This window comes from Cebidichthys violaceus, unplaced genomic scaffold (genome assembly GCF_023349555.1).
Source record: "Cebidichthys violaceus isolate CVI_PGR_0920_01 unplaced genomic scaffold, fCebVio1.0.p SCAF_16, whole genome shotgun sequence".
NCBI classification, from domain to species: Eukaryota; Metazoa; Chordata; class Actinopteri; order Perciformes; family Stichaeidae; genus Cebidichthys; species Cebidichthys violaceus.
In genome coordinates, this window is record NW_027176329.1 from 2,983,930 (window position 1) to 3,009,054 (window position 25,125).

The window sequence follows — 25,125 nt, forward strand, 5'->3', positions numbered from 1 at the left end:
CCTATCCAAACTGGGGGTGTGCCGACCGCTGCCTATTGTCGGTAATACACCGACTGTGTACAAGTACCTGACACAGCCCCCCTTCAAAACACCCGAACTATCCCTTTAACCCCCTTTTATATGCAGTATGGAGATAAATACAAAACCCTTTCAGCTTTGATCAAATTACAATCGTGACACCGGACTTCGTTTTGCACTTAAATAATAAAAATAAGAGATTCTAAAAACGATTAGAAGTTTGTTACTTTAAAATGTTATTGATACTCTAAAGGCATTTCCATAAATTCAAGTGCACGGAGCACGGGGCAGCCATAAGAGGGACTGTCAGCGAGCTTACAGATAAGAGTCACGTTTTAAGCTCTTCCTCGGGCAGCTCTGAAGGAGAACGGAGGAGGAAAAGAAAAGGATAACAGCGCCGCTAGTGTCGCTGCGGCTTTTTGAATACAGCCGATTTGACTATTGCGCTTGCGCACGTCCCAATGTCGAAACAATATATCCTGCCGCCCTCCTGCAAAACCTTTCACCGGAGTCATCGGTGAAGAAAGAATGGCAGGGAAATAGTTAAAGCTTCCCAAGTGATTCTAAAACTCATATCAAATAATCAGTATCTGGAAATACTCTCCACTAGTGTTATTAGTCTTTTTTTATATTTCTACAATCTGGGAGGAAAACACAACACCCTTGCAGTGACTGGAGCGGAATACGAGTTTCCTCACCCAGGTAGTAGTTGACGAAGTCTGCTGTGAGGGCGGGCTGCTTGTGCTTCCTGCGTCCATCCAAGCTGGCGCTAGCATCGGACGTGTCCACGGGGAAAATGTCGGTGCTGATGCCCATCAGCTCGGCTTTCCTCATCAGCTTCCTGATGGCCGAGGCGCTAGAGGTCAGGGGTCGCGGCAGCTTCTCCCGGGGCACCCACGCCTGAGGCCGAGTGTTCCTGGACAGCTCTGCTTTTGCCCTGTACTGCTGCAGGCGGGTAGTGATGCGGGCCTGCGGTAGGATACACACATCTTCACATACAACTGTGTGTACCGCTAAACTCATTAAAATCCAGCCCTAACTCTAATCCAGACCCAGTCGTCACCTCACCACTGAGGAAGTAAACATCAGTAGATTCACCTCGTCGTTCTCTCCTTGTTGAGTCATATGAGCACGTTTAAATCGAGGTACAAACACACATGCAGATGTTCTAAAGTTGTTCTGACATGTGGCTGCTGCGGCTGACATGAATGAATGAACATTACCTGGGCTTCCGGAGTGAGCTGTTTCTCTCTCTCCTGCAGAGACACTTTGCAGTACGACTGTAAGGCCAGATAATTCTTCCTTTTCCACTTCCTGTCAAAGCGGTCAGCGTGCTGTTTGCAGTACGCAAAAAACGGATCGGCAATATCCTGAGGAAGCAGAAACACACGCATGTTGTAATAATAGGTAAAGAATGGGGACTTCATTGTTTCCCGCTTTTACTACACTGACATTTTAAAACCCGGTCCCCTTCGTTCCTCACACACAAAGAAAAAGCAGGAGCGGTTTTTCTAGCTGCTGGCCTTCTGGAACCATTTAAACCCAACTAGTTGCCGTGGATGACATCAGCATGTTGATGGAAGCCGTTTAGCGCGATTGAATGGATTAAGTGGTTTGCAGTGGGTCGGCACTTTTCTGGATGCTTATTGTGCAGAAACAGGCGATGTCTGGCGCTTACATGAACCGCTCAGCAAAATGAACAGTGAGTGTTAAACCCCAGATATTGTTGAAATATTTGATTAAAACTAGAATTACCGGCTCAGTTTACGTCTGTCCAAAATATCATCACGTCATCAACTTATCCTATTACACATCTGTGTGAAACTGTCATAATAAGCATACGAATCATTGAGTTGTGGCTAAAAATGTGTTTTGTGAGGTCACAGTGAGCTTCCTCCTTCAGTTGAAGCAGATGTATTGAACCTCCCTCACGGCGTTTCTTAGGTATCGTGTTCATGAGAGTGGTAATAGTATAATACTAATAACATCAGTGTAGCCAGATCTGTATCTGCAACTGTGCAGAAATACCAGGTTTTAGTCTAAATGTGCTCACTGTCTCTGTGAGGCAAATAATAACTTTGCTTAGTTGATCATACAAGGAAAAATAACATCTTTCGAGTGTTGTGAACCTGAATGTCAAATGTAAATTGTAAATATGGTAATTAAAGTACTTCACTTTGACCGTCCCATGTGATGAGGACACAGATAAGCTGAGGGACAAGACTCACAGGGCTGGTCTTTACTTGTGTTTGGTGTTTTTTGCTGACATCATAAAACCTCAACTCTTTGAATATTGCTTCAATCCGCTTTGTCATTTAAACAGTTGCCGAGAGCATCTATCTAAAATGTCAAATTCGTTTTTTCACTCTTTAGAAAAGTCCTCACCTCCTCTGCTGCGGCCTCAGACAGGAGCCCCTCCCTCTGTGCACAGGTGACATGGAAATAGGAACGACACATTCCTGCGTCACAGCTGATGCACACACCGGTCCGGGCGAAGCGGGCGTCCTCACAGAAACTGCACTCCTGAATGCAACAGATAAACAACAGGGAGACGTCAAGTTGTAGCTGCAACCAACGCTGGTTTCTTTTAGCCCATCACCACACTACTTTTATCTATTGGCCTTTTCCACAGAAGACATTTTGACTGGACACAGTAAGAAAGGCACAGGTGTAAATAATGAAATCAATGATGGCTGACTTCCATTTTTGCTGCTTTTGATTTCGCTTCAACTATTTTTGACACTTCAAACGCAAACAACTATCTCCAGCACTTCCACTTCAACCGACAATTCAAGGGCAAAATGACAGTTTTCATTGCTTAGAGATAAACTGACATTTCAACTGCTTTCATCTTTTACTCTTCACCCGACAGTTCAACTTCATCTCATTCTTCAAACAAGAGTTCAACTGCGTTTAGTGATTTGAAGTGTTTTTAGCACTTCCGCTTCACCTGAGTATGGAAGCCAAAATGACTTTGTATCTCAAAGTGACGAGAAACTTCCTCAAACTAATGACTTAGTATCTCAGAATAATGACTTAGTATCTCAAAATAATGACTTAGTATCTCAAACTAATGACTTAGTATCTCAAACTAATGACTTAGTATCTCAGAATAATGACTTAGTATCTCAAACTAATGACTTAGTATCTCAAAATAATGACTTAGTATCTCAAACTAATGACTTAGTATCTCAAACTAATGACTTAGTATCTCAGAATAATGGCTTAGTATCTCAAAATAATGACTTAGTATCTCAGAATAATGACTTAGTATCTCAAACTAATGACCTAGTATCTCAGAATAATGACTTAGTATCTCAAACTAATGACCTAGTATATCAGAATAATGACTTAGTATCTCAAAATAATGACTTAGTATCTCAAGATAATTACTTAGTATCTCAGAATAATGACTTAGTATCTCAAACTAATGACCTTGTATCTCAGAATAATGACTTAGTATCTCAAACTAATGACTTAGTATCTCAAACTAATGACCTAGTATCTCAGAATAATGACTTAGTATCTCAAACTAATGACTTAGTATCTCAGAATAATGACTTAGTATCTCAGAATAATGACTTAGTATCGCAAAATAATGACTTAGTATCTCAGAATAATGACTTAATATCTCAAAATAATGACTTAGTATCCGAGAATAATGACTTAATATCTCAAAATAATGACTTAGTATCTCAGAATAATGACTTAGTATCTCAAACTAATGACTTAGTATCTCAAAATAATGACTTAGTGTCTCAGAATAATGACTTAATATCTAAAACTAATGACTTAGTATCTCAAACTAATGACTTAGTATCTCAAAATAATGACTTAGTATCTCAGAATAATGAAATAGTATCTCAAACTAATGACTTAGTATCTCAGAATAATGACTTAGTATCTCAAACTAATGACTTAGTATCTCAGAATAATGACTTAGTATCTCAAACTAATGACTTAGTATCTCCAAATAATGACTTAGTATCTCAGAATGACTTAGTATCTCAGAATAATGACTTAGTATCTCAGAATAATGACTTAGTATCTCAGAATAATGACTTAATATCTCAGAATAATGACTTAGTATCTCAGAATAATGACTTAGTATCTCAAATTAACTATAAACTTTAATATTTTGATATACATTCATGACACACTAATCAAATATAATATAGAAAAAGTGGCCCCTGCAGGATGTGAAACATGTGACATGAACATGAATTTATAATCCCACCTACATAACTGTGTAAAAAGAGTACTTGCCTTGGCCCCGTATTTTGAGTAGTTCATCTCAGTGAGCGTCACTGGTCGTAGTTTATCGATGTCTCCAAATGCTACGCCGGGAACGTAAAGTGCACAGACCACATGCACCCATCTAAGAATGAAGAGGAAGAAAACCAAGTGGGTTGATGAACTGGTTTGTTGTAGATCAAGAGAAAAACAACTACAACACATTAGCATGAAAACCTTGCCCTGCTCTAGTTTTAAAAAGGTGACATTTAAAATGTATTGATTTCCGGTCAGTGATTTCAAGCAACACCATCAAATTGATTAAAATCTATGGCTGTGGTTATTTTTGCATTTAGTATAGAGGATTACTGCAGACAATAACAAACTTCATATCATGAAAATGGCTGCAGTGAGTCAGACACTTCAAAAAGAAATGGATTCATAGATTTATGTAGCCCCAGACTCTAGCTGTGGTTTGGTGTGACACAATTTCAAATGCGGACTTTAGGGAAGAGAATCCGAAGTCCAATATAAAGATATCCATCTCTAGCAAGCAACCGCTTCACAGTTTAATTTGCTGTGTTTTTCATGCTCTAGTGAAGTAGTAAATTCGGGTGCAGCCTAGCTGAGGAGCACTATCAGCGATAACGTGGCTGAAGTCTCCACGCTTCACATAACACACTCTTTTCTCTCACTCCTTTTCATTCTCTATCTCTTCTCTTCCCTCCATCCTCTTCTCTCGTTCCTCTGCCAGTTCTCTCTCTCGCCTCCTTAATCCAACTTCCTTTTCTCTCCAATGCTGAATATACTGTATGTACAATTTAGACTGTACACATTGCCTTCAGCATTTCAACCAGCTGAGGTCATTGGGCATTATTTGTTTCTGAACATGTTCCACTCGCTGCCTCTCGTAAATGGCAACTGACCACCGGGTCAATGTGTTATTGTATCCCACCTCCCAGCGTCCGTCTCTTTGAAGATGCCGTCCTGGTTGGGGCACAGCTCACAGCTCGGAGTCACTCCGTTCTTGCAGGCGTCACAGAACCAAGGCTCTGTTGAATTCTCTGAGGCAGAGCTCATGATCGAGTCGCTCTCGCCGTCCACACCGTAACATCCTGGAAACACAGAAAAGGATGGCCGGTATGGCATTATCGATTATATTGCTATTACAATCTCCAAGAAGCAGAGGAAATACAGGCCTCTGAGCTGACTGTTCATTGTAGTGGTGTGAAACGTTTGTTTGCCACTGCGATTATTTTCTGCAATAATCCAAAATTCAATGGAAGAATCCCACTGGCTTGGAGTTTATATATTAAAGAGTAACTGTTCACCTGTGTTTTTAAGCTATAAATTAAATATTAACACATCAAAGTACACAAATTACAAATTTGTAAAAAATTGCCCTTTTCATGGTTGAAAATGGCTCAAAAGATTATATATATAATATATATATATATATATATATACGTATATATATACACGTATATATATATATATATATATATATATATATATATATATATATATATATATATATATATATATACATACATACATACATACATACATACATATACATATATATATATATATATATATATAGGCCTCGTTTTAGAAGTACTGTGCACAACCCAGGACCCCTGATTGTCATGTGGTATTTGGCCATTTTGTATGACTTTTGATATCATTCTGCTCACCGGGTTCGTGGCTGAGAGTTGTGAATGTAATGATATGGTTAAAATGAAGTTGTACAGGGAAGGAGGGTTGTAGACAAGCTAAGGGTTTCTCTAGAATATCAAAACCACTTTATTCTGAGGTAAAACTGACAATGATGGTTGTTGGTAATAACCCCTCATGCTACAATAAAGTGTGCACAACGAGAGAAAGGAAAGTAGGGCAAAGATACAATAGTTAGTGGGTCTAAAAAGTGAGTAACTATAAAAACATTTTTTTACTGTTAACATTTGTTGTCTCTTACAAATGCTATAATCCTTTACAACCTCAGCACCCGTCTGACTGACAGACTTCATTTTAACAATGTGGCCACATTCTACATCTTACCTCTCAGCAATTCAAATGGTGAGTACAAAGTAATAACCAGAAATGATGACCAATCTACAAAAATAAGAACTACGTGGTAATAAACTGGAATTAAAATAATAAATATGTAAGTGCAAGAAATATTGGAAAAAGTACAAAAACCATGTCATTTTGTTTATTACAAAACATTATTTGTCACAGCAAGAAACTATTACTGTTCAACTGCAGGTTTCCTCTTTGTCTGGAAGATAAAACCCTCTGCAGTGTCGAGAGTTGTCATTCGTCAATTGAATGACATAATCCATCAATCATCAAACCTAAATGGAGAGAGATAACATGGCCCTGCCTCTTGCTCCGTCATAGTTTACCGTAGTTTTGCCCTTCACTGACAACACAGAGCAATGGAAGGTAGAAATAGTCGCTGTTGGACAATCATTTGCCTCCACCTTTGTGTTTAAAAGCAAAAGTACAAAAGGAATGCTGTTGTCTGGGAGCTTTTCTTAGCCAGCTGCTACAGAATGTAGCTAATTTTGCTATACTGTATGTCCTGTTTTCAATTGACTCAAATGATTGGACACTGTACAACAGTGTCAATATTGTTGACTGTATTGTATTGTACATGTATCCCTTTGGTTTGCTATAACACTCTAGGAACCAAGTAGAAGACATACAATACAAAACAGACCTGGTTTGCTCTGGTTTCAGAGCTGTCAATCTACTCGGACACTGCAGCGCCACAAATTGAACATTTGATATAAAAAGTGCCCCAGAGAAGCATGAAGAAGGCAAGCGAACGAATTTTAATGTCATCTTCTTAATTTTCTGAGGTTGCCTAAACAATTACTTGGCTGATGTGGTTTCTATGGCAGCTATTACACCAGGCAGACGTGCTCTTCACTACCAATGAGGGCAGCAATCAGCACTCTGCCTCCGCTGGGGAGATAACACTCTAACTCCTAATTCAGTCAACCAGCCTTCGGGCTTTTTGAGCAATGGGAAAGACTCACAAATCAAAAGCTCAATGTTCTGCATGCCCGTCACTGTGTGCCACACTGGGGAGTCGGGCGGCCATCGAAAGCAAACACTGGGGCGGACGGAGTTGTTTATTCAGCTCTACACTTTGTTTGGTGGGTCCATGTCCTTTTCTGATTGCGAGACCTTTGCTGTGTGTCACGTTGAATCACTAATTTTGAATTCTGCTCTTCAGAGGCTATATCTTAAGTTTTTGTGTTTTTTTAAACTCTGAGGCAGGTTACACCAGTCAAGCTTCTGATTGGTGCTATGAAGTCACAGCTGGAATTTGTCCTGACCTTCAAAAACGGGCGAAGTACTTAGAATCTAACTAACCAAGATGTGAACGTAACTACTGCCTATTTTTCTACCTCCATTTTCCTCCACAGCAGGCGACAAGGACAGAAGGCTAAATCCTGCTAGCTCCAATATATCTCCACTCAACGTTTATTTCCTTAAAAGGAAGAGGTATTACTGGAGTAACTTTGGCAACAGTTGGGTGCTTCATCCTTACTGATTGGGCTTTGAACCGTGGAACTGGGTGTTGTGAACGACCACCATGCTGGTTTAACCGACTTATGGCTGAACCGTGGCACAAATCTTCGGTGTTCCTTTTGAACTGAGATACAAAGCTCAGACCGTTAAGCCACGGGTTGCTGGCTAATATGAGCTAAGCTGACAAAAAGTGATGACTACGGGATATCTTCATAATCCCTGAAGGAAAGATTATCCTTGTCAGGAATGACGAGCTTGGCAGGAAAAAAAAAAGGGGTCAAGGTAGAGTTGACTGAACCAAGAACCAAGAAACTGTATTGAGATTTAATAGAAAGAACTGTTTGCTTGCCTTCGACAAAAGCCACCATGGTGTGGAAGCATCCAGCAGTGAGAATGAGTATAAAGGCAGAGTAAACGCAATGTCGGCGCCTTCCCATGGGCTGTTTTTCCATGGGATGTAAATAAAAGAGGACCTCGCATAAATGACAACTCCAACTGCTATTCGGACAGCAGATCGCAGATGGCAGCAGGCTACTACTAATCATCCATCAATCTACAGACCAATGGCAAGGACAAATTCACAGGGGTCCCTTGACCTCTCACCTCAAGATGTGGGAATGAACATGGGTTCTAGGGGCACTAATAGGTCTTCCCATTACATGTATGACCTTTATATTCTAATCCACTGCAGTTTTGGGCAAAAAACAAGCATACTTAGCACTATAAATGTGTTATTTCTTAAAAAAAAAAATGTTGCGCATACTGTGGTCTTGGAATTGCATAAATTGGGTATGACTGGAAAGCTGATCCAATGAGCCCAGTTGTATTTATGTGGGATGATAAACCATAAACTGGAGACCTAGGGCAGTCAGAGGATGTATTGTCTTCTGAGGTATATTGACAATAAAGGGGATTCTGAGCAGGTGGTTCCAGAGCAGAAGTCTTAGCCATCCAATCGCAGAAAAATGCAATGATTTCATGCTTTCAGATGATGTGCACCACTTCTATGTGGCAAATACTGCTGGCGTGCTATCTCCCCCTAAATATCCCTATTATCCAAAAATGGGTCTACGGTAAAAATGCACTTGTTAAAGCTGTTTCTTAAGCTCATGAGAAATATGTAACACATTAATACTTCATCCACACACTCTTGTCACAGAGTAGTAAAGCACATTGCTATCACCTGATAAGTGACAACTTTGTTAGGCTCATTTTCTGTAAACAGTGGACCAAGTATTGTGCAAAGAGCAAGCTTGCTAGCTAGTCGACAGCTGGCTAGTTAGCCAGCTTGCTAATTCCATCATGCTACACTCGTTACAAAACAATGAGCCAAACAGTGGGCTTGTGGCCACTCCTCCACCTCACTTCCCTTCCCTCTAGGGAAGGACAGGCTAGTTATCTAGTCAACTACCTAGTTAACTAGCCAGCCATCCGTCTCCGGAGCTGCGTCCACTCTCTTTCTGGTGAGCTGCAAAAACACGTCATGGTCCCACTGACACGGTTGTCACCATGGTCAATAATCACCATTTCCTTTAGTACTAAATGACAAAGGAAAACAGTTCTACTCCTATTCTATTTCTATGAATCGAGCCATGTACAAATGCCATGAGCACTATGTAAAAAGCAGCCACTGGGAAATTATATAATAATTATAATATAGTCAAATTTCTTATTTTCACCAACCCTACTCATAGTAAACAAATATTACAAATGGTTGCTAATGAACTTCCATGTAAATGGTAATGGTTCAAATCGTCAAAAACCCTCATAAAAATAAAAAAAATCATATTCAGTTAAGTTGTGTAGTTAGTGTTATTTATAGCATCCTCATAAGGCTAAGCATATTCTATATTTTTGCAGAAAAGTATTGTCTGTGTATCCAACGCCTGATATATGTCATTCCTCTGTGCTAAAAGAAACTATATATATATATATATATATATATATATATATCCAATGGGATTTGTTAACAATGACAAAAATATAGAACATCCAACCTACTTTTTCTCAGTATTAAACTAAACAAATAAGGTGACATTTGTGGCAATAACTATATTTACAGTACATTGAACTTCCATTTGAGTATAAAAGTCAACATCACTTTCACTGGATCAGAAAAAGAAGACAGCTTGATGGTGATGCATTATTAGCATGTACCTCTTCTACAGTAACTTATCATAGATAAGTGAAATGTCTTGCCATTAAATGACACAAAAAGGGTTCTGGATGTTCAGACTACTGAATAAAACACGTGAATATGTGACGAAAGGGCCTGCTTTGGCATTTACAGTCAAAGGCAAATAAAAGAAAAGGGAGATCTTCTGGTATGGTAATAGTGTATGACTGTGAAAGAGTGAGAATCAAAAGGCAGGCTGGTAGGAGCAGGACTCCTCTATGCGCTCTGTGTAGACGCTCGCTTTGTGGACTTCTGCTGATTCCAGCTTTTGATCTCTCACCCAGGTCGTGTGCGCCTACCTTTCATGTCAGCCTCTCTTCTCGTCTGAGAGGTTCTGGACAGAACAAAGAGAAGCAGGGAAGTCGAGCAGCAAGAGCGGCTCGCGTGAGCTCTGGACACAGACGGCTCGTCTCTCATCTCTGCCTGAACGTCCTTCCTTGTTTGACCTCGTCTTAACTTTGTGATCTCTAGAAATGAGCTAACCTGTTATGAGCACACCTTCATCTCCAGCTAGAAAATAAAGCTGATACTTAAATGTAGGTCAGGATTATTTGATCAATTCCAGATCCATTACTTATTCACTCCACAGACTATCCGATTGCAGTGAATACATTACTATTGCCCAGTGGAGGCATACATAGCAAAAAATAAAACAGGGCCCAAAAGTTACCCTCCAAGTAACCCAAACTACATTTTAACCATAAATAAAGACGATTTCCTTTAAAAACACAGACGTGTCTATTTTCTAGGACTACGCGATTTTGAAAGATATGATTTGCGATATGAGAGAGAATGAACATTCTTACATCATATTCTCATTTTCATTGAAAAAACATGATTATGGTGTGATTTGTGCAGGGATCTGTACCAAACAAAGAATAATATTGTGGCTATATTGTGATTTTGATACAATTTTGATTAATTGTGCCGCCGTGGTTGCGCATACTTTTAGTAAAACAGAGGCCACACCACCACTGACATTCATTAGCTCCGTACAGCAGCAGCAGAGTCGCAGCACAGGGTAGCAGACTTCACTCATCACATCACGAGGGGGAAGGACAGTTGGCCGACACTATGGCGGAAAGTTTGGTGTCAAAGAGAAAAGCAAAAGTGCCTATTTGGCATTATTTCACATTTAAACCCAATGCTATAGGGAACCTGATAACGTAACGCTAAATATATGCACCTAATATAGTCTGCTTTTGACGGTTTTGCACGGAACAGATCGAGAGGGGAAACATTTATGAAAGCTTGACACGCAGCCATCCGACGTTAAGAGATAAAAGTAAGCGCTCACACAGATAGTGAGCGTCACGGACGAACATCTTCTCTCGTAAAATGTCCAGAGTAATCGGCAAATCGCTAAGTTGCTAGATTCTGTGCTGTAAATCTCAAGGATAAGATCGTATGTCTTGACAAAAAAAACAGCTGAGCTACTGAATTAAACCTCCAACAGCACAACAGATCTACCCACTGCGGACACGCGTACACATGAACTCAAAGAACGGATTGCCAGAATTAAGTTCCATATTTTACTGCCCCAGACCATTCGTGTCCTTGGATAGGGAGATAGGAGCTGGCCGCAAGTGCTGCCCCGGCCTCCTCGCTCTCACGCCTCTGCTGCAAACCACTTAGTCTCCCTTCTGTGTCTTTTTCGGGGAGATTAAATGTGTCTCAGAGGAAGGAAATATCAGGCAACCCAACGAACAAGATAAAGTTAAGACCTGCTCCTAATATCTCCTGTCTGCCTATGGAGAATTGGTGATTAGGACGGTTCCCTCCCACCAGCGCCCGCGCGTGCGTGTGCGTGTGTGTGTGTGTGTGTGTGTGTGTGTGTGTGTGCGTGCACGTGTGTGTGTGTATGTCATAAGAAGGTGCGTGAGTTAGACTGTCTGAGATAATCCAACAAGTCCTGCTCGCACCTGGGGTGACCGTGGCTAAGTGGAGAGCAGGGCCGCCTTTCAATCAGAGGGTCGGCAGTTCGATCCCCGGCTCTACTGTCAATGTCAATGTGTCCTTGAGCAAGACACTTAACCCCAAAATTGCTCCCGTAGCTGCGTCTACGGGTGTAGATACGTTATTGTAAGTCGCTTTGGATAAAAGCATCTGCTAAATGACCGTAATGTAATGTAATGCACCTCAAAGGTGTTCGCTGCTTCACCCTGATACACAGCTCAGCCAATCACAGTGATGGTGGACTGTGTGTGTGTGTGTGTGTGTGTGTGTGTGTGTGTGTGTGTGTGTGTGTGTGTGTGTGTGATTAGATTACAGGCATGTGGGCTGATATTTAACCCATCGAATGTCTGTATTCAGTGCTCAGTGTTACCGTGTTCCTTTATCGCTGCATTTGTAAAGCACTTTCAGCTGCCACTTTGTATGCGATGAGCTTTTAAATAAAATCATATTCGCTTCCATTATTTAAACTATGTCAGCGGGAAAACCAATGAATGGGGAGTGAATAGAAGTGCGTGCGTTTGCCCTGGAGAATACGGATCATTGTGATGAAAGGTGCAGTGTAAAGGGCAACAAACACTAACACGTCCATATTGTTTTCTACCGCAAGACTCACTCTAGTGTTTTACATGCTTCACTGTCAAATAGGGCAACCACCTAAACAATCATGAGCTGAATCTGAAGTCACGGAGCTATTATAGGGAATATGTACCATAAACACGTTCTGTCCAACTTAAAAGCAGCAGCTCTTCTCAGTCCGCCTCGCTTTGACTTGTGCTTTTCGATTGGTACAACGAGGAGAAATAAAGTAATACATGAAGTAATTGAAAATGAATGGTGTCACATCGATCCACCTCGCATGGTCAGCCTTAACTATGGATGTCTGGGACAGCACCAATCCAAAAGAGATGACCAGCAGAGTCATTGATCGTGACAGACAGCTCGACACGCTTCTATATTGGTATAAGTCAGCAGCCTACCTTCGTGCACAGTCACCCCACAGTTGTCGCACTGGATGATCTCGTCTGCATCCTCGCTGTTGTCTCCCAGACAGACGCAGCAGATGAGGATGTGCTGCGTGCTCCAGGTTTGGGACCGGTCCAGCAAGGCATCCTGGGGGATCAGGAAACAGAGACACAGTAAAGCCACTTACCCACGCCCCCCTCCTCCTCTGATCTGACCATAGATCCAGCAGCTGACTGTTAGTAAATCCCTTATACAATGCTCATGGACACTGTGCTAAGTCGATGACAACAGATGCAGAAATGCTCCTGGAATCACGCCGATACCATCGAAAGCTCTCATTGGATTATATGGTGACTTAGTGACTCATATTGTTGTTCGGTATTATGGGGTACCATACAAAGGGAGTAGCCAATGTGCAGGCCAAATACCTAACTGCTCTGCAGTGGTCACATAGCCAGCATAAGGCGCATGAGGACTGCATTAGCGTCAAAGCTCCGTAGCTCGATAGTGTAGCAGCTCTCTCACTCAGCCTTTTGACTCCGAGCACAAAGTCGGGTTCACAAGAACTTGTGACTTAAATCACACTTATCTTACCGTAACGACTACAACAACTATAATTTAGCAACTACAAACACTTCTTAGGGATGTACCGAAAGTCTGTTTCTGCATTCACAGCCTCCATCGAGGTTTTTTTTTTTTTAAATAAAGCTGTTGTCAGATTTATCGACTGATCGATAATTGCTGCAGCTCTTTTAGAGACTAGCTAGTAATCTGGTGGGCTGCGTTGTGTCTCAGCCTGTTCTCTGGCTGATATCTTGATAGAATAGACAACTTACGTTATTTCTAATTCTCCAAAATAACCCGATTTGATTACTGTATGCAACTAATTTGTTACGTAATTCAGAAATCAGTTTATCTGCCAAGTGCGTTACACAGGTGAGTGGTGCACAACAATAAACACAGAGCAATAGTAGAAGATAGCATTTAAAAATGGAAAATGGACAGTAAAATGAAGAATAATTTGTCACCTCATTGCCCTTTCCCTGGGACATGCTGTCGTTAGTCAGCTCTTCATCAAAAGCGTTGGTGCTCTTAGTCTTCTTCTTGGGCTTCTTCAAATCTTTGTCACTGTCACTGCTACTGTTGTTGGTGTTGTTGGTGGTGTTGTTGTTGTCATCGCCGTCCTCCTTCTCGTCGTCGTCGTCGTCCTCGCCGTCGTCCTCGTCCTCGTCTTCGTCGTTGTCGTCGTCGTCGTCGTCGTCCTCACTAGCACTGCCCCCGTCCTCCTCCTCAGCGCCTCCCTTCTGAGCGGCTGCTTTGCCTTTCTTCTTCCCTGCCGTGGGCCTCCAGTCGTTGTCGTCCTCGCTGTCGTAGTCGTCCATCTCGTTCAGTTCCTCCATCGTGGTGAAGTCCAGCAGGGGGCGGTTCCTGCGGAAATTCCATTTCTTGGGCTCGGCCTGAGACTCCTCTGCGTTGGCGCCGCCAGACCCGGACGTGGAGGTAGATTCGGTGCCAGCCCCTGCGGCGGGCTCGGGCTCGGGCTCGGGCGTCTTCTTGCTCTTGCGTCGGCCTTTGGGCGGGGTGACGGCGGGGGTGTCTTTGGTGGAGCCGTCCGAGGAGCCCTGCTGTTTGGTCTTCTCTTCGTCTTCTGTCAGGTTGTCCTCAGCAGCGAGGTCTTTGGCCTCCTCTTCATCTATGGCGTCGTCTGCAGAACCAGCGTCGTTGTCCGAGTCGCTTCCTGAACCCGCAGCGCTCGCTTTGGACCCTTCCTCGTCACTGTTGTTGCCCGTGCCGTCCGATCCTGTCGGAACACAAAACAATGACAACAGAGTCAAAAGAGTGAACAATGACATGGGAGGCTTTCATTTTGAAGCAGCAACACCAGAAGATGTTGTGTTTTCATCAGCAATAAGCCAACACATGTTCCTCCTCTCTTCCCTTTGCTCTCGGAACATCCTCTGCTTCCAGCTCCTCATTAGTGAGAACTAGCGGCCATTCCTGTTCTCACGTTATAGTGAAATGAATATCGTTAGGTTTTGGACCGATGGTCGGACATCACAAGACATTTGAAGATGTCACTTCAGACTTCAACACATTTTATTTGTAAAAATAAGAAGATGACTAATAGATGATAAAAGATGTGTTAGTTGCAGCACTGGTTCCAGATCCTGGGATGAGGATTCCCAAGATGACGGCTCACAATATGATACGTGTCATTAAATTGTATTGTGTGTATGCGTGTACACACACACACACACACACACACACACACACACACACACACACACACACACACACACTCACGCCACTTTATTAGGTACACCTTGCTAGTACCGGGTTGGACCCCCTCTTCCCTTCAGAACTGCCTTAATTCTTCGTAGCATAGATTCATCAAGGTGTTAGAAACACTCCTCACAGATTGCGGTCCATACCGACACGATAGCATCACGCAGTTGCTGCACATCCATGACGAGAATCTCCCGTTCCACCAGTCACAGTGGTGACTGTGGAGGTCATTGGGGTACAGCGAACTCATCGTCATGTTCAAGAGAGCAGTTTGAGATGATTTGAGCTTTGTGACGTGGTGCATTATCTTGCTGGAAGTAGCCATCAGGAGAAGGGTCCACTGTGGTCGTAAAGGGATGGACAAGGTCAGCAACAGTACTCAGGTAGGACGTGGCGTTTAAACGATGCTCAATTGGGTTAGAAAGGGGCCCAAAGTGTGCCAAGAAAATATCCCCCATACCATCACACCACCAGCAGCCTGAGCCGTTGGTACAAGGCAGGACGGACCCATGCTGTCATGTCGTTTACGCCAAATTCTGACCCCACCAACTGAATGTCGCAGCTGAAATCGAGACTCATCAGACCAGGCAATGTTTTCCCAATCTTCTATTGTACAGATTTGTTGAGCCTGTGTGAGCTGTAGCCTCAGCGTCCTGTTGTTAGCTGACAGGAGTGGACCCGGTGTGGTCTTCTGCTGCTGTAGCCCGTGTGCTTCAAGGTTCCACGTGTTGTGCGTTCAGAGATGGTGTTCTGCATACCTCGGGTTGTAACGAGTGTTTTTTTTGAGTTACTGTTGCCTTTCTATCGTCTCGAACCGCTCTGCCCATTCTCCTGTGACCTCTGACATCAACAAGGCATCTTCGTCCACACGACTGCCGCTCACTGGAGATCTTCTCCTTTTTCGGACCGTTCTCTGTAAACCCTAGAGATGGTTGTGCGTGAAAATCCCAGTAGATCAGCAGTTTTTGAAATACTCAGACCAGCCCGTCTGGCACCAACAACCATAGTCAAAGTCACTTAGATCCCCTTTCTTCCCCATTCTGAGCGAGTCCTCTTCACCACGTCTAGAGGCCTACATGCATTGAGTTGCTGCCATGTGATTGGCCGATTCACTATTTGTGTTAACAAGCAATGGAACAGGTGTGCCTGGTGAGTGTATTTACTTATACATACACTGTGTGTATATATATATATATATATATATATATATATACTGTATATATATATATACTGTATATATATATTTATATATAATCATGGAAGCTTCAGTAGACTTGCAACAAATCCTACCCTTTTCAATTGTTCTTATTTAGCTCTTTAATTATGAAATATGACATAAGGCTGCTCGACTTTAGAAAAAGACTGCGCTTACCTGAAGCATCTCCCACTTCAAAGTCGCTGTCGTCCGAGCTGTCATAATCCAAGACATCTAGGAGGGAGGCAGCGAGGGGCTTCACCTGCCGGCGCTTTAAACTGCGGTCCACTAAAAAGAAGGACGAAGAGGAGGAAACACAAGGAAACTGAGTTTGAGTGAGCAGGTAATTGGAGAAATCTCAACCACATGAAACCTGTTATTAAAGTGTTGCCTAAAGATGATTACTCCCACACAGCGTGAGGACACACAGCACCAGATGAATGATAATAATAGAAAAAACACTGTCAAAGTGAGATTAATCAAAGGAATATCAGTTCTGTCCTCCTCTATAAATATATGTATGCAGAGCCTTCTCAAGATCTGATCGGTCCAAATATAACTAAAAGCATCAGGACTGAGGTTGGCCAGCATGTTTGGTGATGATCCATTTAGATGTAAATCATTTCAAAACTTTGTCATTTATTCTTGGATTCATTTTCGAAACTAACTAAGTTTCAAAAATGTGTGGAATCCAAACTAATTTTGGATTCCACCCACTGATGGCACCCCACAACTCTAGACTCTGTACCATCAGGCTTATCGTGCTTTAAGTACAATCCCCGTTTGTAACACAGAGCGATGACGGACAGGTTTCTTCTTTTTTGCCTTCTTGGCCTTTGTTTTTTTTTTAAACATACAAAAAATAGGGACAGCAAACAGCAACATGAGCACCCCAAAATAAAAAAAGTAATCTTAGTTAGATTAGTGATATTTAAATATGTTTTACAGTCTCACTCTTGCCCCTGCGACATGTTTCATATAGTACGGTTTTAGCAAAGATGCATGTGTTTGGGAAGCAGTGAGCATGCCACTGGATAAATGAGACTCGTGTGACATTTTGAAAACAAATGGTTTTATATAGTTTTGATGTTGTTGAACGCTGCCTCTATTTACATCAATTCATCAAGACTTTCCTCAGTCTTTTGATTCTTAATTCACTGTGGACGCATGCGAGAAACACAAGGTTTATTGAAGGTGACTAAAAAAAAACAACAACAACACATTTTCAGTTTCAGCAACTAAAAGCTGATGCCTGGCAACCACTTTTAGAAGTTTGTAAGAGCCCTGGCATCATCTCACTACAGCAGCGGAGTCTTTCTTTAACGGCCTCGACATCGTTCGCTCCGTCAACGATCCCTACCAGCACGGGAAACGTGTAGGAGAGAACACGAGCGGCAGCACAACGCTTGTCAAAGCTGCACACGCTAAAACAAGAAGAGACACATCATCAGCACACGTCGGCGAGAGCAGTATCTGCCAGCTGAACGCGAGTGACGTGCCATTTGTGAGTGGCCCACAGCGGGCTGTATCCTAACCAGTGGTGGCATGTCAGTAAGAAGCAGCATGTGCCAGTGGAGCATGAGTGAAATACTCTGCTTCTAATATGTCAGTGCAACAGCAGCGGCACACCAACTACTAAGAATCCATGTATGACAGTAAAAAACATTCGGATCTCGAATTGTCTTTAGGTTCACCATAACAGTCAACTCCAAAAGCTCTTTGAAAAGCTAAATAGCAACTTGAGCAGCAATATACAGTTGTGGTCAAAAGTTTACATACACTTGTAAAGAACATAATGTCATGGCTCTCTTGAGTTTCCCCGTTATTTCTACAACTCTGATTTTTCTCTGATAGAGTGATTGGAACAGATACTTCTTTGTCACAAAAAACATTCATGAAGTTTGGTTCTTTCATGACTTTATTATGGGTTAACAGAAAAAGTGATCAAATCTGCTGGGTCAAAAATATACATACAGCAGTGCTAATATTTGGTTACATGTCCCTTGGCCATTTTCACTTCAATTAGGCGCTTTTGGTAGCCATCCACAAGCTTCTGGCAAGCTTCTCGTTGAATCTTTGACCACTCCTCTTGACAGAATTGGTGCAGTTCAGTTAAATTTGATGGCTTTCTGACATGGACTTGTTTCTTCAGCATTGTCCACATGTTCTCAATGGGATTTAAGTCAGGACTTTGGGAAGGCCATTCTAAAACCCTAATTCTAGCCTGATTTAGCCATTCCATTACCACTTTTGATGTGCGTTTGGGGTCATTGTCCTATTGGAACACCCAACTGCGCCCAAGACCCAACCTTCGGGCTGATGATTTTAGGTTATCTTGAAGAATTTGAAGGTAATCCTCCTTCTTCATTATCCCATTTACTCTCTGTAAAGCACCAGTTCCATTGGCAGCAAAACAGCCCCACAGCATAATACTACCACCACCGTGCTTGACGGTAGGCATGGTGTTCTTGGGGTTAAAGGCCTCACCTTTTCTCCTCCAAACATATTGCTGGGCATTGTGGCCAAACAGCTCGATTTTTGTTTCGTCTGACCACAGAACTTTCCTCCAGAAGGTCTTATCTTTGTCCACGTGATCAGCAGCAAACTTCAGTCGAGCCTTAAGGTGCCGCTTTTGGAGCCAGGGCTTCCTTCTTGCACGGCAGCCTCTCAGTCCATGGAGATGCAAAACACGCTTGACTGTGGACACTGACACCTGTGTTCCAGCAGCTTCTAATTCTTGGCAGATCTGCTTTTTGGTGGTTCTCAGTTGACTATTCACCCTCCTGACCAATTTTCTCTCAGCAGCAGGTGATAGCTTGCGTTTTCTTCCTGATCGTGGCAGCGACAAAACAGTGCCATGCACTTTATACTTACAAACAATTGTTTGCACTGTTGCTCTTGGGACCTGCAGCTGCTTTGAAATGGCTCCAAGTGACTTTCCTGACTTGTTCAAGTCAATGATTCGCTTTTTCAGATCCATGCTGAGCTCCTTTGACTTTCCCATTGTAGCATTTGTATCCAATGAGCCCTATTTAAATGGCCTCAGAGAAGTCACCAGCTGTAGTCACTCATAATCACTCACAAGAAGTTAAGAGGCCATGCTATGAAGCTCATTTCATTGACACAACTTTCTAAGTCACCAAAATTGCTAATTCATGTTGCTGTATGTATATTTTTGACCCAGCAGATTTTGTCACTTTTTCTGTTAACCCATAATAAAGTCATGAAAGAACCAAACTTCATGAATGTTTTTTGTGACAAAGAAGTATCTGTTCCAATCACTCTATCAGAGAAAAATCTGAGTTGTAGAAATAACTGGAAACTCAAGAGAGCCATGACATTATGTTCTTTACAAGTGTATGTAAACTTTTGACCACAACTGTACTTAGCTCCATGTTGGAGTTGCTGAATAAAACGCCACCTATATGGTTGTCTTTATAGCAACACGTGCAGATGTTCTGCCCGTTCAGGAAGCAGGTAAGCTGAACTGCCCAGGAGAGCTCTCTTTGCATCAGCCCTGGTTTCGTTTGAGGGGTTCTGGTTGTCTTCCTTCTTGGAGGAAAAGGCCCCACGACGGATGTTTGTTTACATTTTTGCTAAACTGTAAACGGACCACGGTGACTAAATGCAGCAGTGAACACAGAAACGCGACACGCAAGTTGAGTCGGAATTGGCCCAACAGCTTAAATTATCGACAACTCTGATGCTGGAATTCGGACAAATATGAGATTCGTGAACCTCACGTGCACACGGCGTTAGCCGTTAGCAAAGTGTTAGCAAACAAAGAGCACCGCTATCGAAAAAGCTGCAGACTGCTGCGGCAAAGTCGTGCTATTTGAGCCGATAGTGAATCACACAGATTAGCTTTCGCCCGACAGGTTTGTGCGTGCACAGTAATTCCGCGAAACAACCTCACTGACACATTTATCGCAAGTTGTATCGCCACCCCACATCCTCGTCTGCCAAGCAACGTAGCTAAGTGTGGCTAGGCTAGCTGTGGTCATTCGCGTCAAATTACTGCATTGTTATGCAAACCACTCCCGTCAGCTTCACACAGATACAAGTATGCAAAACGAATTGAATGTTCCGGTTAGCCTAACGATAAAAGACCGAGAAAAGTGCCAAACTGCACAATATTAGCATTAGCATTATTAGCAACACCAAGTGCTAGTCACAAAGCACAGCTGGGCTAGCTTAGCCGACTAGCTGATAATTGGGAGTTGAAAGGCAACACATAACGTTGTTAAATCGGAGCGCTGGCAAAACTGAACAAAGCCGTGCTGAATTTTCGAGGGAAATGACAAGGTGGAAAGCAGCACTCACTTTGTAGTTCGTATTTACTACAAGGAACAAGGCAGGTCTCCTGTTAGCAGCATGTTGTGTGGACAATGGAACACAGAGCAGCTGTGACGTAGCCACGACTGGAGGATGTTGCCATGGGGACAGATATGGGACAGATGAGGAGGATGGTTACATTACAGAGAAATGAATAAACAAGAATGAGGAGTAAATACATAATAATCACATTATTTAATAGTTGAGTTTACATCATTTGATAAATGAAATGCTGCATTGGTGCATATATATATATATATATATATATATATATATATATATATATATATATATATATATATATATATATATATATATATATATATATACACACACATGCCTGCTATTTTTGGAAGCACGTACAGTGTGTACAGCATAAGCATGTACAAAGACTGGGAGCTGAATCCAGAACAGTGTTGCCAGCTGCTGAGACCAATACCACCTCACATTAATGCAGCTTTCTAAGCATCATCTCAAATTAAGACAAATTATAAAGCATTCCAAAGAAACCAATTAAAAACAATGACAAAAAGAACAAAGACATTTTTGGCCCCCAGAAAACTATTATAAGAACATCTCTGTTATGTTTGGTGACGGTATGGTGGACAGTAAAACACAACCAGTGATAAATTAAAGGGAAACTCGATTAAAGAGGTACCGCACACAAAAATGCAATACACTGAATAATGTGACTGTACTTTGATGAAACACAATTCTAGCGTTAATATTGCCATTTTCTTCTGTTGTGTTATCTACTGTAAGTCAGCCCTGAACCTGCAGTCGACCGTTTAGGACTAATCTATATTATGAAATTCATATTAGAAAAATATCAATGCCTCCACCTGGGCGTGAAGGCATTACTGAGTAAGTGTCTCAGTAAGGTGTTATTCCACCTGGAGCCTCCAGAAAAGGTGTAGTTCTCCTTGTCATAGTTTACCAAAGTGTGTAAAAGTCCACTGGAAGGATTGAACTGCATTCCTCCAAAAGATAGTCCCTCACTTGGTGTTTTGAGGATGGGGGTGTATATTTATTTATATTAATTTATGTACATTTATTTATATGTTATATTGTCACATCTGTTACAAAATATATAAATATGAAAATATTGTGTATTGTTATTGTTACAGTTGTATAACATTTATAGAACACAACAGACTTTTTCATTCTGTTTAAATGTTTGGAACAGCTTTGTACTAAAATTGCCTGAATTGGCTCTGATTGGATTAGCTTGAGTGCTGAAAATCACCCTGTTTAATTTCCCTTATTTCATTTTCTATTTTGTTTATAATTTGCAATTTTTTCTTCTTGAAAACATTTTTCTTTTGAAAAGTCACGCTCTTACTGTATTCTGACTTTCGTTGGGATTCATGAAGAAACTGAAAAGTTCCTTTCAAAAGGATGCTTTTGCATAAAAAAAAACCTCTACTTTGGCTCATTTTCAAAAATGAGCTTTGTTTCTATTGTCCTTCACTGACTTTGCCAGTTTAGCAAATAAGAGACGATTAAAATAAATGAGCTTAGATTGATCCTGATACACGGAAAGGGGAAGACTGATGGCGTAGGAAAGCAAAAGGGATGATTACAACTGGCCTCGCTTGATGACAAATGGCTCTGCATTGTGCTGGAAAGAGGTAGTTTTTTATCAGCTTGTATCAAAACACTTTGGTGATATCACAGTGGCCATCATTGTCATCATCACTATCAGCATTTTCATCATTTTCTCTCCTGCACTGATTTGATCAACATAGAGCCTGTGATGCAGCCAGATAGTGTTGGATGTGACAAGTGATGTGTCTGATATTACATTGGTCAACGTGATGACGTTAGTGAGGCCAGGTGTAACTTTAACAGAATTCCACTCACTGAATTACAGCGTTTTACCAAGTAGATCCCAGTTTATACAATTCCTGAGTATACAAATGGATACAGAGCCGTAAAGTAAAGTCTACACTTCTAAATATTAGGTCAGATGACACATTGGATTCCACAAGATATGTTTCTGACCGCCAAGCATCGAACTGAGTTAGAATATGAATATCGATAATTGCATGTTAAAGATTCAGTTTTTTCTTTTTATGAATATTTGTTCAGGCTCTGTGTCAATAACAGCAGCCATGTACATGCTGTGGCTGATATCTCCTATGAACTTCCCTGCAGCTTCTTATTACTGGAGCACTAATGGCATTATGACAGAATACATTCGTCAACATCTGAAAAGGAAGCGCGGGGATTAAGTGCAGCGGTCTTTGAGACGATCGCCGCCCACGGGCCGAACAACCAGCCAGACCTGCCAGACCAAACGCCACCAAACTGCCCCGAGGAGAGGGAGGAGAGCCGACACGTCTTTTTAGGCTTCAAGTCAATTTTCCACTGGTTTACGCGTGTAACTACAGTAGTTGTGCCTTAGACTCAGAGTGCTGCCAAAACTCACGTAACCTACAGTCAAAACTGCGCCTGAAGGCATCCTGTGTAGATAGTGGTGGAGGACTGAAGCAACTGCTGCCGCCGTAGTGTGCTGCTTTCACTGCACAGCCTGTGAGTTATAAGTCAATGTGGTCTGGACACTTGAATATGCACGGTAAAAAAAATACAGTAAGCTCTTATTGTGATTTTAGTAATTGGACAAATCTGTGATCAAAACCAAAATATGTTCCTGACTTTAACCTACCAAAATGTGTTGGAAGCCTGATCCTCACCACAGATTCTGACACTGCAGCGTCAGAATCTTGCTCTTTGTACACCTTCCTATATTTTATGTGCTGTACTCTCAAAACCCTAACTAGTCTGAAAACATTTTTGTCCAGTGAACACAATACAGACAGCAAATATGTATTTGCATCAAGTTTGTTTGCATATAAATGCCATTTTTGGGAGAAAGGCGGTGCATGCTCTCTTCAGCCCTGGTGACTTTGTGTTTGGACGGACAATCCAAACAATACAAATTTGGAGGAACTGAAATCCTGTCAAACGGATGATAGTTTAATTTGTGGTAATACAATATCAAAACAAAACTAGAATTAAACAGTGTCCATGAAGCTGTTCACTCACTGCTTTAGAAATAACAGAATGGTGGAGTCGTGCAGGAGTTGAAGATGTGCCTGTATGATAATGTTTTAATGAGGTATTTAGGGGTATGAATTGAAAAATCATATCCTGAATGATCACACATGGACTCAATGGTTTACTTTGTATATTGTGATTTGAAAGCACAGAGAGGCTTGAGTCCTTTAAACGAGACAAATGAGGTGCACAAACATACTGTACACATTGAAAATTACCCTCAACCCATTATGCCGAGGGGTAGAATGAAATGCGGCAGACGATAAAACTAGACGGTTGCAACTTTAGAGGAGCGGTAGGAAGGACTGTGCGGGCTCAGTGCAGAGAGCTGAGAAAGTGCCCTACCACAGATATCAGTCAGCTTGATGAGCCAGAGGACAGAAGCAATTACATCGAGAGCAAGAATAACACATGGTTTAGGAAATAAAAACATTACTATAAGGACGCACCATGACAAGTAAGGTTTAAAACCTCATTTGAAGAGGAGTAATTGCATTGGATGTTATTTATGAATCCTTCGGTAAAATGTACCAAAATGTCTGTATTGATCTACACGTACAGCCTCCCTCCACTTCAAGAGTTTGCATTTAAATTGGAATATCTATCCATTCATATGGTGTAAATCATGTGACACAATATTCCTCATTTATCTTTCACGAGACTGCCTTTACATTCCATTCTGGATCTGGAGAAAGTGAATCGTATTACTATACTGGCTGACAGTGCCTGCTGATGTGTTGCAATAAAAATGTTGACTGGTAAGCAATTACTTCTGAGGCGTGCTGAGCAAATTATATTTAAAGAAGTGTCATTTTCTAGCTTTCAGTCAAATAAATCTGTTCATGCAATTTGATGAAGATAAAAATAAATGTTTTTATTTGTTTCTATTTAATACAATGCTTGATCACGGTTTGTCTGGCTCCGTCAGGGGCCTTCAGGAGTCCGAGGATTCCAATGGATAGGACAATTAGCATTAGTTCAAGTGATTGTAGTATCAATGACTTGAAAATGCGCTTAAAGTTAGTTAAGTCAGAATATCCAGAAGCCTAGTTTTTTGCCTAGATTAAAATAAGACTAGGGCTTTGTTCAAAATCTCACACTAACATACTGTTCATAGTATGAAGTGTTTTTGTCAGACATCTATGTATTGTGTTGCAGAGATATCTACTGAGCTGAGCATGCTAACAAACTAGCCCCGGCCTGTCCCGTCTTGTAATACCACTTGTACCTCCAGGGGCGATAGTGAGTCACTGTATGTTTTGATAGTTTGTTATTGGATTAAATCCATAATGGCAGAAACAAGAAAAAGAGTGTATCTTTGCTTTATCCTTTCCACCACCAGGTGACCACTGTGATG

At 41.6% G+C, this 25,125-nt stretch overlaps 1 protein-coding gene across 3 annotated transcripts in view; it reads right to left on the minus strand.

Annotated features, from left to right (window-relative positions):
* The window catches only part of phf14 (PHD finger protein 14), an 84,219-nt gene extending 63,442 nt beyond the window's left edge, over positions 1-20,777 (minus strand). For all 3 annotated transcript variants that reach the window (XM_068710755.1, XM_068710754.1, XM_068710756.1), the window contains exons 1-9: positions 20,697-20,777; positions 16,551-16,661; positions 13,921-14,693; positions 12,907-13,039; positions 5,207-5,366; positions 4,285-4,396; positions 2,404-2,541; positions 1,242-1,388; positions 717-987 (exon numbers count right to left, since the gene is read on the minus strand). In XM_068710755.1, coding sequence (XP_068566856.1) covers positions 717-987; positions 1,242-1,388; positions 2,404-2,541; positions 4,285-4,396; positions 5,207-5,366; positions 12,907-13,039; positions 13,921-14,693; positions 16,551-16,661; position 20,697 — 1,846 coding nt within the window. In that variant the 5' untranslated portion in view covers positions 20,698-20,777. The remainder of the gene's footprint in view (positions 1-716; positions 988-1,241; positions 1,389-2,403; positions 2,542-4,284; positions 4,397-5,206; positions 5,367-12,906; positions 13,040-13,920; positions 14,694-16,550; positions 16,662-20,696) is intronic.
* Positions 20,778-25,125: the final 4,348 nt, after the last annotated feature.